Source organism: Bacillus rossius, chromosome 18 (genome assembly GCF_032445375.1).
Source record: "Bacillus rossius redtenbacheri isolate Brsri chromosome 18, Brsri_v3, whole genome shotgun sequence".
In the NCBI taxonomy this organism is placed as follows: Eukaryota; Metazoa; Arthropoda; class Insecta; order Phasmatodea; family Bacillidae; genus Bacillus; species Bacillus rossius.
In genome coordinates, this window is record NC_086345.1 from 18328097 (window position 1) to 18344670 (window position 16574).

The following is a 16574-nucleotide window of genomic DNA, read 5'->3' on the forward strand; positions in this document are numbered from 1 at the left end:
TTTGAATTTCGGGTCTGCAAATTCAAATGATTCGATAGTTAATGTAGCTGCTCCGTTCATTAAAGGTTTTTTAAAGTTGAATGTAATTAACATGTTGTGTTAAAAGTGCGTGTAAATCTTCCGTGTTATGATTTAGTGATTGCCGACTTGTGACTCTGCTTTTTTATAACTGTGTTTCTTTTTTCCAGTCGATCCACGGTTTATGAAGTGCCAACAGCCCAGGTAGATGCAGTTCCCATCTTTTGCTTTGTTTTCATTTACTCGTCGTGCTGTGTAAAGTGTTCTGACGTCGGTTGCCGGGTTTTCGAGGATCTAATTTTTATACCTGTCACAGTGTTCTGTTGTCTCTCTGACCGTAGCACCAAATATTAGTTGTTTTTATTATAGTAGTGTCTAGTCATTTGTAATGCCAGATATCTTTTTCCAAGACTATTTTGTAAAGAGAAAATTATATATAAGATGTTACATGAAAATTTACAGTCTATTTATATAATCAAGAGATAGTGGTAAGGATAATTGCTGACTATTACATATTTTATATAAATAGTGTTTGCATTTAGTTGATTTAGATCGGCTGGTTAGAATCCTTAGTGATTTAAATTTTTTTTAAAAATTTCATTGTGCCGAATTGATCGGAATCCATACAAATTCTCACTCATGCTGTTGCTCTCAAAATATTTGTACCTGTACATTGTACACTACATGAATGCCAGGAAAATATGCAAATACTCTCTTATTAATTTTTTTTTGTGTCAAACTATCCATGATTTTTTTTTTCTCTGCAGTTTGTAATCATGCATTCCCAATTCCATACACATTGATATTTTGGCTATGCAGCTTTTGAATTGTTTTTTTTTTTTTTTGCTTTCTCGTTAATGTATTAAATTTTCTTTGTAAGTAGAACTACACACAAACACATACGTTCTCAATATATAGTAGTATCTGCTATTATGTACCATTTAATTTCATTCTTAGTATTTTTGTAAAAAAATTCTGATTGAATCAATTTAGTGTACACTTTTTAACTTAAATGCTTTCATGCTTAAATGCTTTGCACTCAAACTCTCTTCCTTCTGTGTTTGCTGTCCGTAACCTGTGGTTAATTTGGTAATATCTTTTTGCTGTCCTTACAACTTCAAAGATATGTTACCTGTATACCCAATTAAGAAAAAAGGAAAATTATTGAAAGTAAGGTAATTGGGGGAGTTTGCATACCATATTTACTAACTTTGTGAAAGCCATTACAGTATTTCTTTGCAAGGATGTGAACATTTGCGAAACACTTTTTTTTTCCTTCGAAATAATTCACCCACACCTCTATTAGTTAAAACCTTGCTTTAAAAATAATGTTTTTAAAATCTGGAAGGAAAATTTTGGTGTCATAATTCCATGTAAAGGTAATGTAAAGTTACCTATGTGCTTTTACTATTTATTTGTTTCATGTGTGGGTTTCTCTCTCACCGTCTGTAATAAAGTTTGTCATTATTTTTGGCGTAAGTTTAGTGTTTACAATCATTTATACAAGCTTTAGGTAAAGCTCACTGGAATATGTACATCAGATCTTTCTTGGCCTTACATTTTGTGCTATTTTAGGCAGCATTGTGGGTTATGGTCTTGCAATACTTAAACTGCACATGATATATGTAAATAAATGCATTTGTAGAATACAGAGGTATTTATTTTGTTTAGACTTTCTTGCATTATATCACTACTTGTCTTAAACTTTCATGCATTTTGCATCAATTTTTTCTTGTCCTTTTAAGAAGTGAGTAAAAAAGGGGCTTTTCTCTGATTATCCAACTTTTTGGTAAAAAATTTCTCAATGCTAGTCTTTATGAGGTAACTTGTAAATCCCATTTGTTAAGTCGATAAAAGACAAAACAAATTAATCAATGCTGTAGGTCCATTTTTTACTGTCTTCTTATTTTGTGAAAAGTATTAAAATTAATAATCATTTACTGTAATCATTTTTAAAATTTACATATTATTTACACCAAGATTTTTGTTACATTGTGTAAATTTAGTGTTCCATTACAGAGTGTGAAATTTACTGTTTGTCAAAAAAAATTAATTTGTTTGTTTTCGTGCTTTGTAGTAATTATTTTACTATACTGCTACTTCTATTTGAAATATGGTGAGTGTAACTGTGATTAATCTAGCAAGAAATAAGCTTTGTTACCTAATGCTTATGCACTGCACAAGCTATAGCTGTAGAACCAGTGGCTGAAAGTAAGGTTTATGTGAAGAAATGGGGCACAGTTTGGTGTTTTCACTTCGAAATAAGGACTGTAGTCCATTTTTGAGTTTGTTACCGTCAACATTCTTATTATAAATAACTTTTTGTTTTTTTCTTAGCAATTCTTGGATAGTAAAACACTATTATGGTTTCTTCTTCCCCCCCCCCCCTTTTTTTTTTCTTCTCATTTTGCAACTTTGTTCCCTCATGTCCCATGGAAAGGTTTTAATCTAATTTCATGAAAAGATCAAAAACATATTTCACTGTATTTAATATTGATTCTATATTTGAATATTTGTGTTAAGATATTAATTTTTTTTTATATATAATACCTACTAATTTATCAATGGGAAAGTGAACTATAGGAGACTGGAATGTATTTCATGTTCTTGGAACTAAAGTCTGTTGCTGTTTTGATTGTATTTGCCTGAGTATTTTTTCTTGCCTTTTTATTGGATCACCTGCAATAGAGTAGGAGCCATATTGTACACAGCAAAACATGTATATAATTATGGTACCGAATTTACTCAATTTAAAGATGTACTTTTTTGTGTGATTTTTATTTGCATTCTGACCATGAATGCATCTCTTTTTTTTTGTTGAAATTACTTGATCGAAGTTGCATTTTTGTTGTAACTTTTGAGGTCTGTAATATGATGATATCCACAATCAATATCACTTACTGTAGCTCACTTCTGAAATATTTGCTATAAAATATTGATTTATTTTTGCCTTTTTCGCTCAGAAAACATTTTACTAAAATAGCATAATTGTCATCCAGTTGTGTTTTAGTGCAACTGCTTCAAGAATCTCCGATAACCAAAGCACAGTTAAAAATATTGACGGTGTGGTTTTTATGCGATAGTGTTTTTATTTGTAGAAATAATATGCAAAAACTAAAGCAGCAGTTATTTAGGGTAAGTTTGTGCCTTTTGATGCAGGCGAGCTATATTGAACGCTTAAGAACATAAATTTTTTGGTGATTTTGGCAGTTTTGATTGCAGACTGCTCAATAAGTTTTGCTTCATTCTGCCTTGAAGCAATAAGTATGCACTTAGGAAACTACCAAGTAAAATTTTCCTTTTAACATAATATTATGTATTAGCTTTTGACTAGCTTAAGATAAGGTTTGAAACGTAGGCTCTTTGAAATTACATCAACTTGCATAGTGTTGCTGAATGTATGTGATGGTAATGTGTTTAGAAATTGTTTGTAATTACTGTTACAAACTGAAAAATTAGGTTGTTTGTCTTTAAAGTTTGGGGGTGAGCTATTTTATAATAAAGGCTATTTTCCGCCCTTTTGGTGTTGACATGTTTTGGTTGTAAATTGCTGGAAATCATTTTAACAAACTCTTTGTCAGTTTCGCTACAGTAGTGTTTCAATCATCAGAGTCACTTCTAGAAAATACAGAATCTGAGTACAAAGTATTACATTCATTAACTGTTCTGACAGTATTTTTAGTGGTTTTTTTTCAGGTACATTGTAATGGAGGTTACTTAATCTGGTTACAAATCATTTCCTACGAACCACAGATTATGAAGACACATTGATTAATTTTTCTCGTAGTAGCACCCCATTGACTGCCTTACTTCCGTCCACCCCTCTCCTCCTCCCCCCCCCCACTTAATCCCTTCCCTCCCGCATGCACACTTTGGTGCTAGTGCTGTCGAAACAGACAGCTCTGTCTTTGACAGTCACTTGTCAGTCGTCCCGAACGCCACAGCAGTAGACGTAGTGGTGATAACAACAAGTGGACAAGAAAGTTATAAATGTTTTCACCGCCATCGGTTAAATCCTCTCCTTTTGCTTCCTTTTTTTTTTAATAAGTTTTCCTACTAAATTTTTTTGAAATCAGCATGGCACAGATAGTCTCTGATGACACGAAACCTTTGATTTTAGAGACTTGGTATTTGAGACTCTAGAGTACCTGCTTTGAAGGTATCCCACCAAAGTTTTAACGTAAGAGGCTGTCATTAGATGTAATTGTAATGATTGATTTGACTAACCAAAATTTTAGGGTAATGGGCGGGAAGTGGAGATGTATGTATTTGGGAATTGCATCATTTGTCTCGTGAATTTTGGTTGGAAAGTGGGCACAGGAAAACTATCCCCATTGTGGTCGGTCAGATTTGAACTCTTGTCTTGAATGAGAGGCATTCTAAAACAACTTCATGTTGCAAGTACCACAGTTATTTAGTGTGTAACGTATTTCCAACACTTTCGCATGCTCACTAGCGGATACAAAGTTCAGGGTCTTTTCGTCCTTTGTACTCGGTTGTATGAGATTGACTGAGCAAATCAGAATTGTTTATACTGTAGCTCAGTAATCATCTATGTAAATTGCTACTGATCAAATCTTAAAAAATATGCGTCTATTTAATGCACTACTAAAATGAAATGAAAGTGCAAACTCGATATGTTTTCAGTTTATGTATTGTGTCCTTTAAAGCTTCTGAACTTTTTTCATTTAACAAATAGTTTTTTTGGGCGGTTTGTAAAAGTTGTTTTGAAAATTAATGTTTCAATGGGGATTGTTTGCGTGAAATTTTACTCCATGGTGCAAGACTGATTTTTTTCCCCATTTTTTCCTTCAGTTTTTGATTTTAGTTTTTAATTTGTAAATAACTTGTCATTGCATGTAAACTTTGTGAAGAATCTTGGACGTGCTGAAGAATCCCTGACTATGGCATTCTTTCAGCTATCATGATTTTTAAGTGTGGGTTTTTGAAGTATCTTAAGATAAGTGTTTTTTTTTTTTTCTCGCCTTGCTTGATTTAAGGCAGCTAATCTCTCCTGAATGTTAAGTCCAGTAGTTTAGGTTAAATTCTTACAAATCTCTCGTTGCATTTGGCTTGAAAAGCTGTTCAGACTCGTAATATAAGAATTTTTCTATCCTAGTTCATAACATTGCTATTTTGGTGGAAGGTGCCTGTGTTTAATTGCAACCAAATCAGTATCTTGATAATGTTCTTTATTCACTCATCCATTGAAACTCCCTTTGCTGGTTCAATTAGCCACACATTGTTAGCAGCGCATCTTCTCATTTTCGCGTTTAAGCCCATGTCTTTGTGGAACTTGAATAATAAACGGAGTTAGGTGTTTTGCATATGTTCATTGTCAGAAAAACACTCGTAATCAATTACAGAAGTTTCTGAACGTGTAATTATTGTAGTGTTTATTACAAGTTTTTGTGCAGCTGTGTTTAAATGTATTATGAATGTTTAGAGATAGGATAGAAATCACGTAGGCATAACACCAACATTGGGGAGAATTCATTTCTGCACGGTTATGCTTCGGCAAGCGGGGAGAGTCGGTTATGTGATGTGGCATTGTGGGAGACGGTTTAGATTCTTGAAAAATTTTAATACATTCGTGTTGTGTTGATTGGTGGTCTTGTGCTAATTTTCGTTCAGTACTGGATTTCTGTGCAGCTGGTGTAATGCGTTCATGTACCGATAGTCGTATAATGTTATGTGATGTGTGTCATGTTTGTTACCGGTAAGACTATACAAATAGTGTGATAATTCACTTACTTTTGTTTACCTAATTTTATTAGAGTTTGCAGTATGATTATTGTAATTACCAGAGGTAAAATCAAAAGTAGTTGCACACAAGTTGAAAGTGTTTTTTCTTATTTTTATCGCAGAAAATTTCTTAATGCCACTGATTGAGTTGTAAGGCAGCGAGTACAAAAGAGACGCACACTTAAATGAAGATAACAGACTTACTGGATAATGTGCAAAGTTACGGTCTTCACTCTCGAAACATTGTTGATACAGTTTTCTCATCGTACAAGTGTGCATTAGCCTGTATAACTCCTACCCTGTGATAGGCCTCTGCGAAGCTTCGACTAAGCGAACCAATCGAAGCTATTTTTAATAATAAATTTGACTTCGCCAAAAAATTTGCTATTCGTTTTATTTGAAGTTCGAGGTTGTGATGTAAAGCTTTGCAGTTGTTGCAAAGCTTTAAATCATTTAAAACATAGTTCATGAAAATATTTAGTTTTTTTTTTTTTGTGTTTTTTATGTTTTGCTTGAATGAAGTTAGTTACTTAAAAATATCAAAAGGTGACACTCTGTTTGCTTTTATGAATGCTCAATATTAATATTATGCATGGTTGTTTTATAATTTTTATTGAATGATGTTATACCGAGGATCCAATGTAAAATCAACGGTTGAAACATTACAAACATTAAGAAGATTATTTTTTCTACTTCAAGCCTATGTTTTATAAGATAAGTGTTACACAGCTTCGCCGAGAAAAAAATATTTGTAATTCAATTCGACTTTGCAAAAATTTTAAAAATTTGATTTGATATTTTGTTTTGCTTCAGAAAACAAGTATTCGCACAAGCCTACCCAGGGATAATGCCTTATTATTTCCTATCCTGCTGGCACTAAGAGTCCTGTATATAAGGGATGTCTCGCATGTTCTAGTTTTATAAGGATTGATGCATTAAGGGTCACTCTCGCACGCCACGTTGATTATTTCATTTTCTTTTCATTACTGTTGTTTGGGAGCTAACATTCCAGTACTGTTTGTAGTCTAACATTAAACATGAAAATAGTGGGAGACTATCCAATTACCGAACTTGTATGGAATCTATCTCTGAAACGGTTTTAGCTTTTTAACATAAAAATCGGCATGTTCCTGCGAATAAACAATAAATGTTATAGGTAAGTCATGATAAATCTACAGGAATAGCCTGTAATTAATAGTAATGAGTAGTGATGGTTTGAATACCAACTTTCTCAAGTCTGAATCTTGAATTCATATCCCAAAGAGAGCCTCGAATATACAGCTCGAATCCAAAACTAGGTGTCTTAAGTGTCAAAAATAAAATAATGTACGAGAATGGAAAAAAAAAATTAAATATGGTGTTGAAACTTTCAACCCTTAACCCTGTGTTTTGTAGTGGTATTTGAATGATACCACTTTGAAAAAAATGTTACTATTCGCAATGTTTCAGTGGTATTGCCGAAAAACCTCGCATGAGTAAACCTTGTGCTGCTATCTGGCGATCCTAACAAGAACCAGCTACATTGGCTGCTTAAATTTTTCCTTCCGCCACGTCTGCTAAAAGTTACGCAATAGATTCTAATTTATTTTTAATAAATTTCTGTGTGCCACAAAAGGGTTAAGGGGCCCGCCTAGTCAGGGGTGTATCTGTGGGATGACACGTGCGACACTTTCTGGTGCCCCTAGCCTGGTATCCCCTCTGAGCGCAAGGCCTTGAACAGACACGCAGTCTTCTTCTTGTGCATGGGCCAGCTGTGACCGTAACATTGTGTGTTCTAGAAATGAAGACAAAGGTGTAATGCAAGGACCTTGGGTGCTTTCAAGAATCTGTACCGGGCCTTTTTTTTTGTCCGAAAATTATTCTCAAACATACAGTTTAACCATTTTCACCGTCCTGAAAATAACAATTTAAAAATAAATACGGAAACAGAACAACCCATCCGCCCTCGTACACCACCAGTAGCGGATCCAGAGGGGGGGGGCTAAGGGGCTCAAGCCCCCTCCAAAAGCATCTGGGTCCACTATTGTTTTAGTGTTTGCCTTGATAAAGCCTAGCCCTAGCAGGGTCAAGCCCCTCCCAAACAAAAATCCTGGATCCGCCACTGTACACCACTCGGATATCCCGAGCAGTTTTTAAAAACTGTTAAGATTTTAAAAAGTGTGGTTTTTTTTTCTTCTGAAGATTAGCTCATCGTATGTGTGGGCCCCTTAAAATGTTTGTTTCACTAAGTATCCAGAATAAACACACACAAGATATTTAATTAGTTAATTACATATCAAACATGCAATATCTTTGGGAATTGTAATAGGATATGAAGAAAGAATATACGTAGTAAACTTCAGACTCGTCATTGTTGAATTTTTGAACGTACTACTACATTATCACCAATATTTTTCTTATAGAGTTCCCTACTGTTTGGATTCCTGCATTTCCCTTCATCATGTACATTTCTTCTAATCTTTTTTTTCCTTGAATATTGAATCTTTCGAATTGTGAGGATTTGACTGGTGATGAGTGATGAGTGATGACAAGGAAAATGAAATAACGAACACGACGTGGCAACAGTGATGTTTGCTAGTGAAGACTCGCTGTGCAACGTCTCTGTCGCAAGCATGCTTCTGTTTTAAGCTGTGACTGTATCATCTCGTCGCGTAGCAATTAAGATGCAGTTGTGTTGTGTATTTTTCAGTAGCTTTGCACATAATTTTCAGAGTCTTTTGCTTCTGGGCAACTTCTTTTTTCGTGTATGGATAACTTGACACTTTTATTTTCAAACTTGCATGTACAAATGTTATCAATTTTAAATTATCTTGCATTTATTTGTGAGACTTATACATTTAAAAATACTTTTAAGTAAAGTAATTTTATGTATATATTTTTTGTGATTCACATTCATTTTGTGGTTACAGACAGTCACATCACATGAAAACAATTTTGTACAAGCTTTGTGGCAACTGTAAAAAATACATGCCCTTTATACAGTATTTATGTAATAGTATGTTGCTTTGCGTAGAGAGTATGTGTTTCACTGTTACTCTATGTATATTGACTTGATGTTTACTGATATGATATTATTTTTGAAATTACTGTGACTTTGAGAAGGTAATTTTATTTTTAATATGTCACAAAGACGTTGGTGTATTTTTAAGTTCTGATGCTGTTCATAGCTATTACTTCATATGCCCAGGCTGATATTTAGAACAATTCGTTCATGTTAATTGGTGTGAGGAAAGATAAGTTTTAGGGGTGTTGGGGGGTCATTTGTGAATCTGTGACTTTGTTGCCGGTTGTTTGTACGACGCGAGGCAGTCTTTTTGCAGCCGGTGTTAGCTGTTAGCTAAGTGTTGTTTCGTGACGTGCAAGACAATCAACTAAGTGTTGCCCAATTGTAACAAGTCCGTAGATAGCTGTGAAAGGTTTAGCTACACGTGGAAAGTGAAGGAAGTAACTCGCGAACACAGAAGCTGAAACTCCTGCTGGCGTAACGCATGTTTGCCCAGCTCTGAAGGAAACATTTGTGGTGAGTGAGGTGGAAAGTAAACACAGTTGTAGTCCGTGCATGTTCAGCTATGCGATTCCGCGAATACAGACGTACAGGAGAAATATATTTTTATTTGAAGTGCAGTTTGTTTTTATTTGTGAGAAATTATCATTACATGAATGTTAGAAATATTTTGATAATATTGTCTCTCCCACAAAAAGCATACATGTTATTGGAGGAAAAAAAACCCATGAGCATGTTTTTTTTTTTTTTTTTATCTTTTCATCAGTCATTTAATATAAACCCACTTTATGTGTATTCGGAGATAATCATGGAATGTTCCTTTGTAGATTTAATACGAAGCATTTTGGAAGTACATAATTAATAATTATAATACCAGACACTTTGCACATGCCTCAATGCTCGAAGTCTGTGAGCCTCATAAGAAAGCTGTGTCTCAGGCTGTGTTTGAGCAAGTTTATAGGTATCAAAACAAATCTCTGTTAGGCTGACCTTTTTATTTATTTTTTTGAAAGCATATTGTACTGAATCTCTAGTAGTTACCGTGATAGCAAAATGAGGAAGTTTCAAGTTGTTACTTTGGGTTTCTTTAGGAACCAGGAACTACTAATTCCTCAACTCTACATGGTGTAGCTAAACTTGGTGAAACATCATCATGTGTCATGCATGTTGCAATAATTTTTGTGTTTCCTTATTATAGTGTATTTACCTTTAATTTTAACACGTGGCATAAATTTCACTGTCATGTCTGGCCTTAATGGTTCAAAAATTCATTTTAAAATCATCCTGAGGTACACAGACTATGCTCACAACATATACATTAATAAGGGATTAAGTGGTCAAATTAGCTGGGATGCTGTACTCACATGTGAGATTTTAAAAACATTTTACTATTTTTATGTTGAACAGATTTGAGATTTTATTTCTTTATGTTATGATGACTAAACAAGAGATGGTGTTATTGTCTGTACGTCTTGTTAGAAGGAATTTGTGCTTGTTAGAGCAAAGTTATAGAGAGCAGCTAATAATTTAATAATTCAGATGACTGGTGGGGAAATTTGAAGAAATGTCGCTTATACTCCTATCCTTGTGATGAATAAATAAAGTGGCCTGTATTGTTTGTAGCGGGGTCCTAGAATTACCTAATAGCCTTGTGTATTTGCTGTAATATTAATGGTTTGTGTGTATTACAAAGTAAAAATTTTCAATGCACTGCCATCATAATGTATTATGTATTAAATAACTTCTGGTGTATGATTTTTTTTTTTCTTTTTTCAGTAGACTAAATAATAATTACTCTCACATTGACCAAGTTGGTGAAATTGTGTAGAATGTGATGTGGCATTGAGTTTCACAAAGCCAAATGACCAAAAATGTTTGTAACGTACAAAGCCAAAACTATTGTCATTTTATAAGTGTATGTGTTTTAGGTTTGCATGTACTGTGTCGACTTATGTTGTAGTAAATAAAATTATTTCAGTAATTGGCCTGACTTGTGAATAAAAATTCCTGTTCTGCAACACGAATTACCGGTGTACCTTAATTTTTTATGAATCTGAAAGAATAATCACCAGAATTAAAAACTAAAAGAGTAAACCAGCAAGTATGTCGTATGGCATGAAAGAAAAAGTGAAAGCTATCATGTGTAGTAATATGGTTTTATGTAAAGCTGTGAGAGTCACTCGTTTAGTAAATGTGGAATAAGATCTTACATTAGCCTTTCATAGTGTGTCCACTCTCCGTAAGCATGCAGTGTTTCAGTTGCATCTCTTAAATGTTTCACAAGCTTACTTGTAACATTGTAATGTTTCTGCTACGTGAACGTATCTAAAACATGTGTCGCCCCCCCCCCCCCCTTTCTCCCCCCAAATCACTTCTTCACTCAGTAAAACTGTGTGTTCCCTTGGAGCAGTAGTAGTAAACTTTTTGTAGTCTGGGCAGATTTAAAATCCTACAAATAACTGTAGGCGTACCATATACAAATTTCTAAATAATATGCTATGAAGTTAAGTCAAAAATTACACAAATAAAAATGTGATTAAAAATTTTTTAACATACCTTAAATTTATTCAGGATTGTTTACAAACAGTAACGAGCGACTGCAGCGCTGCACTGTTTGAGCAAAAACCTGTCGAGTCGTTCAAATAACACACTAAACTAGTGATGTGTCGTTCGTGAACTAACGAATCTTTCAGCAAAGGAATCATGTGATTTGTTCGCGCTGTAAAGAATCGGTTCTTTGAGAGTCTACTCCTTGAAAGCTCGACACTGAACACGATTCAGAAGAACGAATCGGCGAAAGAACAAGAAGAGGCCATACGGCCTGTCTGATTCGTCCTAGAAATGAATCATGACGTCGGGAGTCACAGTAATCGCTGTGTGAGCGTGCGTACACACAAGAGCAAACAATACTTTATAAAATAAAATAGGGCGACGTGAAAAGTATCTACACTTGACAATGTCAATGGCTAAGTAGTAGTAGTTTAAAATTTATTTTTCACTTACCCAAACACTAACTTTGGAAATAAAAAACTAAACACACCATGCAAATTAAAAATAACAGAGAAAGCAACAACAAAATAATGCACCATATTACCATTTTTGGATTAATTACTTCACATTGCTTGTACTTTTTTTTATAGCAGTCCTAAAACCAGGTGTTATAGTTAATATCATATAAAGGAAAATAACATATGAAAAAAAATTATTTAACAACACTTTTTATTTTAGACAAAATTATAATATTAAAATTGTCATCAGCTAACAGTCAGTATAAAGCTATACGTCTGGAATTTCAGCTATCCAAGCCGAGCAGATTATTGTAACCAGCCAGATGCAAAGACTTTACTAATACTCTAAACGGTTAACAAGTACGAAAAACGAAAAGAATGAATCTTTTGAACAAATCATTACACGGAACTGATTCAAATGAATCGACTGGGTAAAAAGAATTGTTTAGCCCATCACTACACTATACTGATGGGTTAATAATAAAGAGTGGTATATCCTTAATGAAATGGTATAACAGAGTAAACTATATTTTTGTATCTGGATACATATTTCTCTGGACTACCACAGGGGACATCAGGATGCTCTGTGAAAACCATTGTATTGGAGTGTGCAAAATTTCAGTCTCAATATTTAAAAAATTCTTTGAGCTGTCATGCAAAGGTGTTCATAGAGTTCAACTGTTAGTTACGATGGCACACGACACCATCAAATAATTAACTGAATTGAAGGAAAAGTGTAAATTTTTAGTGAAAGGGTTTTCACATATTTCTTTTACTCAATTTCACGTCAGTATCGATGAATGACATTTGATTCTGAATGTTGGCACATGTCCACATGACCTTGTGTTGAGCCAGTTGTAATGAATACGAAATATATGTCAGGCATATGAGAACTGTTGAATAAAACATCATCTGTGTGTACTAATTCTGAAAGAGCGATTGTAGTATAAATTATCCTCGATAGAGGTTTCATGAACGGTGAGATGGCTAAAATGTGGTTGTTTCCTTAGAACAAAACCACCACAATGAATTAATTTATGGTACGACAAGCAAGGTCTGAACAGGCCAATAGCACAGGCAACAGAAAACATTAAATATATTTAAATTCTGATTTATTAGACATTAACATATGAAACAGCACTGTACAAGAATAATAATTTCTGCGTTCAAGCATCCAACACTGCAATATTATTTCACAGTACAAACACTATTTTTTACGTGTGGTTAGAATAAATACCAGTAACAGTTCGTCGAGTTATGTTACGTACTGCCCATTAAGTCATATGCTTTGGCACTGGAAATAAAATACTAATTAATTATATGTAAAGTCATAATGGGAACAGACTTTTTTATTGTGTTTAGCTTATTAGAGATAATATAATTATATTCTGTAGCTTTTATTTTAATTTAAAAAAAAAGGGTGCAAAATATTTTTAATGACTATGAAGATTCACCTTGAAGGTGACTTCGGGCAGTGTTTCTATGATTTTTGAGTAACAACCAGTTCGGAGAACTTAGTGGATGGATCGAACACTCTGTTGAATCTTGCTCCTTCGGCTACGCCGAGAACTATCTCAGCCGTCGTCTGGACGACCAAGTCTCCAACCACGTGCCCGGAAACTGTAGTCCCGTCGCTCGTCCCCAAAGTGGCGTGGAGATGTGCCCCGTCTCGGCAGACGGTCCCAACCAGCGAAACGATCTCGAAACACTGCTGCAGCGTCCGTACCTATCGGGATTGTCAGCCACCTTAGTTTGCTCTCGTGCTGTTAAGAAAGACATTGATAATTTGTCACAGCGAAACTGGAGGAAGGTTGAATGATCAGACCACCCAACCGTTGAGAACCCGATTTCAAACGTCTGTTGTAACTAGCTACGATGGGGCATTATGCAATAAAGAATTTTAAATACATAAATTTAAACCTGTTGTATAAAAATAAAACTTTACATATTGCTATTTAACCATAAATAACTAGTTTGAGTCGATACTCACGCAATTAGCAAGATCTATCAGAAAAACCAAGAAACTTAGAAAAATTTAATATGCATCTAAAACAAAAATTCATAAAATATTACCTGGAATGACTTAAAACATACCGTGTGTTCCCCATTCTCGCAGGTTGCGAAACGGAGTGTGGCTTTTGTGAGACTACCGCAACATGTGACGACGAAGGCAGCTTCTAATCTGTTTTCCTTCACAAACTCGATCAGCGACGACTTGATTTCCGCACCAGGCAGCAGGCGCATGGGGTAAACCACCACGCCGCTTCGCACCGCCTCCTGAAACATGGTAGGCGACTAAAGGGGCCCTCACACTGGCAAAAATTTCGTTCAATATTTTGCGCACAATTATTGAGCTCATTATTGTACAACAATATTGAATGGTCTGGACCCCTCACACTACGCAAAAATATTGCGCAATATTTTGTCAGTCCCCTCACATGGCATTCTCGTACTACAAAATATTGACGGGTCCGCAAAACTTTTCTAAAATTTCAGAAAACTTTTGAACACTGCACAAAATATTGAACACCCCTTTTTTTGCGCAATATATTTCCTCACACTCTCAATATTTTTGTACAAACACGACACCTTCAAAATATTGAGTAAAATGTGGGGTGTTCCGCAGGAACGTGGGAGTACAGACGTCGAACCAGGACTAAAACTAGAGAACCAGAAAGTTGGTGTGCACAAAATAAGAGTGCATAGGGGTATCATAATTTCACTTATTGGAATGAAGACCTGGGTTCAAATCCTGGTACGCCCACCCTGGTTTCAGTTTTCCGTGATTTCCTGAAATCTCTCCAGGCAAAGGTTTAGATTGCCGATTTCTTTCCCAATATCCCTGGAAAATGTAGTTTGATATAGTTTCAAATGACATCGCTGTCTGTGGGACGTTTAACGAAAAATAAATAAACCTATTATTTACACAGCTGCACATCAGAAGATTATATTGATATGATAGGGTTTGTGTCAGTTGCACAGAAGTACAATGAAGGATTACTCCAATTTTAAACACCTGGCCATGAAATCCTCTACAGTTGTAGTCTGTCTCATGCAACTGGTCTTAAGTTTAACAGTTCTCCAAATAATCAACGTATTTTTCTTCTACTATTGTTATGTTAACATAATCACATTGTTGGTTATTGTTGTAACTAATCATGGTGTGATGCATTTCAAATTATAAAACAAAACAAAAACCTTGGCTAAGTTTAAATAAAAATTCAATTTTTGATATTTGATAAGAAAAACCATAGCTAGGTACCACAAAATTATTTATTATTCTTGAAAACTATTCATTATGTTTAAAAAAAGCTTTGCTGAGGTTGCCTAAAACCATGAAAGGAAACATGGAAACAGTGTCAGCATTCGAGACACGGACTTTGACAAAAGAGAAAAAAGTTAACACATAAATTAATAAATACGTAAGAAATATAAAAGTTGCAGCCGACAAGAATGTATGCTTGAAATCATCTCAGCACTAGCTTAGGGAAATTTATGGGAAAATAGCTAAAATATCACCCTACACATAAACAAATTTATTTAGGAAAATATTCATAGAAGGCAAGAATCGGTGGTCACGAATATATCGAACAAGAGCGGATGGATAAAGTTTTGAAATTGTAAAGAAATACTTGGAGGTCACATGACTAGTTACCATCAATGTAAACACATCGAACAAATCGACTGGAACAAAGACTGTAGACGAGACTGGGGCCTAAGACTGGGGCACTGACGAGCTGTGGAAGAATTTTTGTGCCTTTTTAGAAAAAGATTTTTTTTTTGGGAGGGAGATAATAGCCTTCACCCGCGAATTATGAAAAATAGCTTTAAGTTAGGTTAGGGAAAAAAAAATGAAAAACTAGGCCAAACAAAAAGCTATGCCAGTACATTTCTGTGTCAGAAGCCACGTCGCCTACGGCTACTACTGAAGGCCCATATGTCAGTGAGTGTGTCTTAATAGAAATGTAAGTTTTTTAATATACATGTGCAAATTATTATTTTTTATATTTTTTATCCATACCCCAATAAAATAATATTCCCGCTTCCGCCACTGGACTGGAAATATATTATATCATTAATAAAACGAAAAGAGTTTTTCCCTTCCCCATTTTAAGTTTCGTCACATCATGTAGGAAGTACCAGTAATTTTTTTCTGGTTGATTGTGTGACTATTATCTTTATTTGAGGTGTTTGCTTAGGTGTTCCAATGATGCAGTTTCAGAATTTCTCCCCATAGTGGTAAGTGGAACCTATCAATATATTCTTCTCCCAGTTTTTTCTTATTTTTTTTTGTCACTGTTGTTGTTATTGTCATTTTTATGTTTTTTTTTATCGATGTTTCCAAGTGGGGTCCAAGCTTCGAGTCCAAAGTTCGAGAGTTTCAAATTTCACCTCTTTCTGATTTCCTCTTTATTTCCTCTTGAATAATTTTGACCATGTTCCATGTAGATAGCCTTGCAGAGCTAGCAACCCTATATAATCCCCATTGGCTGAACACAAAGGCAGATAAATACTCGCAAAAAAATAAGTTAAATTATTAATTTATTTTAATAAATTTGCTGTCCAAATCGGACCATCATCAAAAGACTTATTTCGGACATTAAATAGACAAAACGAAAAGTAATCATTTGTAGCCATGATACCTGCCTTAGCTAATGCAGTGGTGGTTATTGCCCAGATGCCCAGACGCATATGCTAGTAGCTACGTAAAACTCCTCAGGGTGTGGTTTTTAGCCATTAACCAAGCTGTAAAATACAGGATGCTATGCTGAGTAGGTACAGAATAAAAGAGCATTTAC

General features: G+C 34.7%; 2 protein-coding genes across 2 annotated transcripts in view; one reads left to right on the forward strand and one right to left on the reverse strand.

Annotated features, from left to right (window-relative positions):
* Positions 1–10745, forward strand: part of LOC134541044 (flotillin-1) — a 35034-nt gene extending 24289 nt beyond the window's left edge. The window contains 1 exon segment of the mRNA XM_063384181.1: positions 189–10745. Coding sequence (XP_063240251.1) covers positions 189–206 — 18 coding nt within the window. The 3' untranslated portion in view covers positions 207–10745.
* A 2121-nt stretch (positions 10746–12866) lies between these two features.
* On the reverse strand, positions 12867–15483 carry LOC134541100 (bifunctional protein GlmU-like). The gene is made up of 3 exons (XM_063384265.1): positions 15431–15483; positions 13870–14052; positions 12867–13501 (listed from the first exon to the last, which is right to left on the reverse strand). The coding sequence occupies exons 1-3, from the start codon at positions 15431–15433 to the stop codon at positions 13256–13258; spliced, it is 432 nt and encodes a 143-aa protein (XP_063240335.1). The 5' UTR covers positions 15434–15483; the 3' UTR covers positions 12867–13255.
* Positions 15484–16574: the final 1091 nt, after the last annotated feature.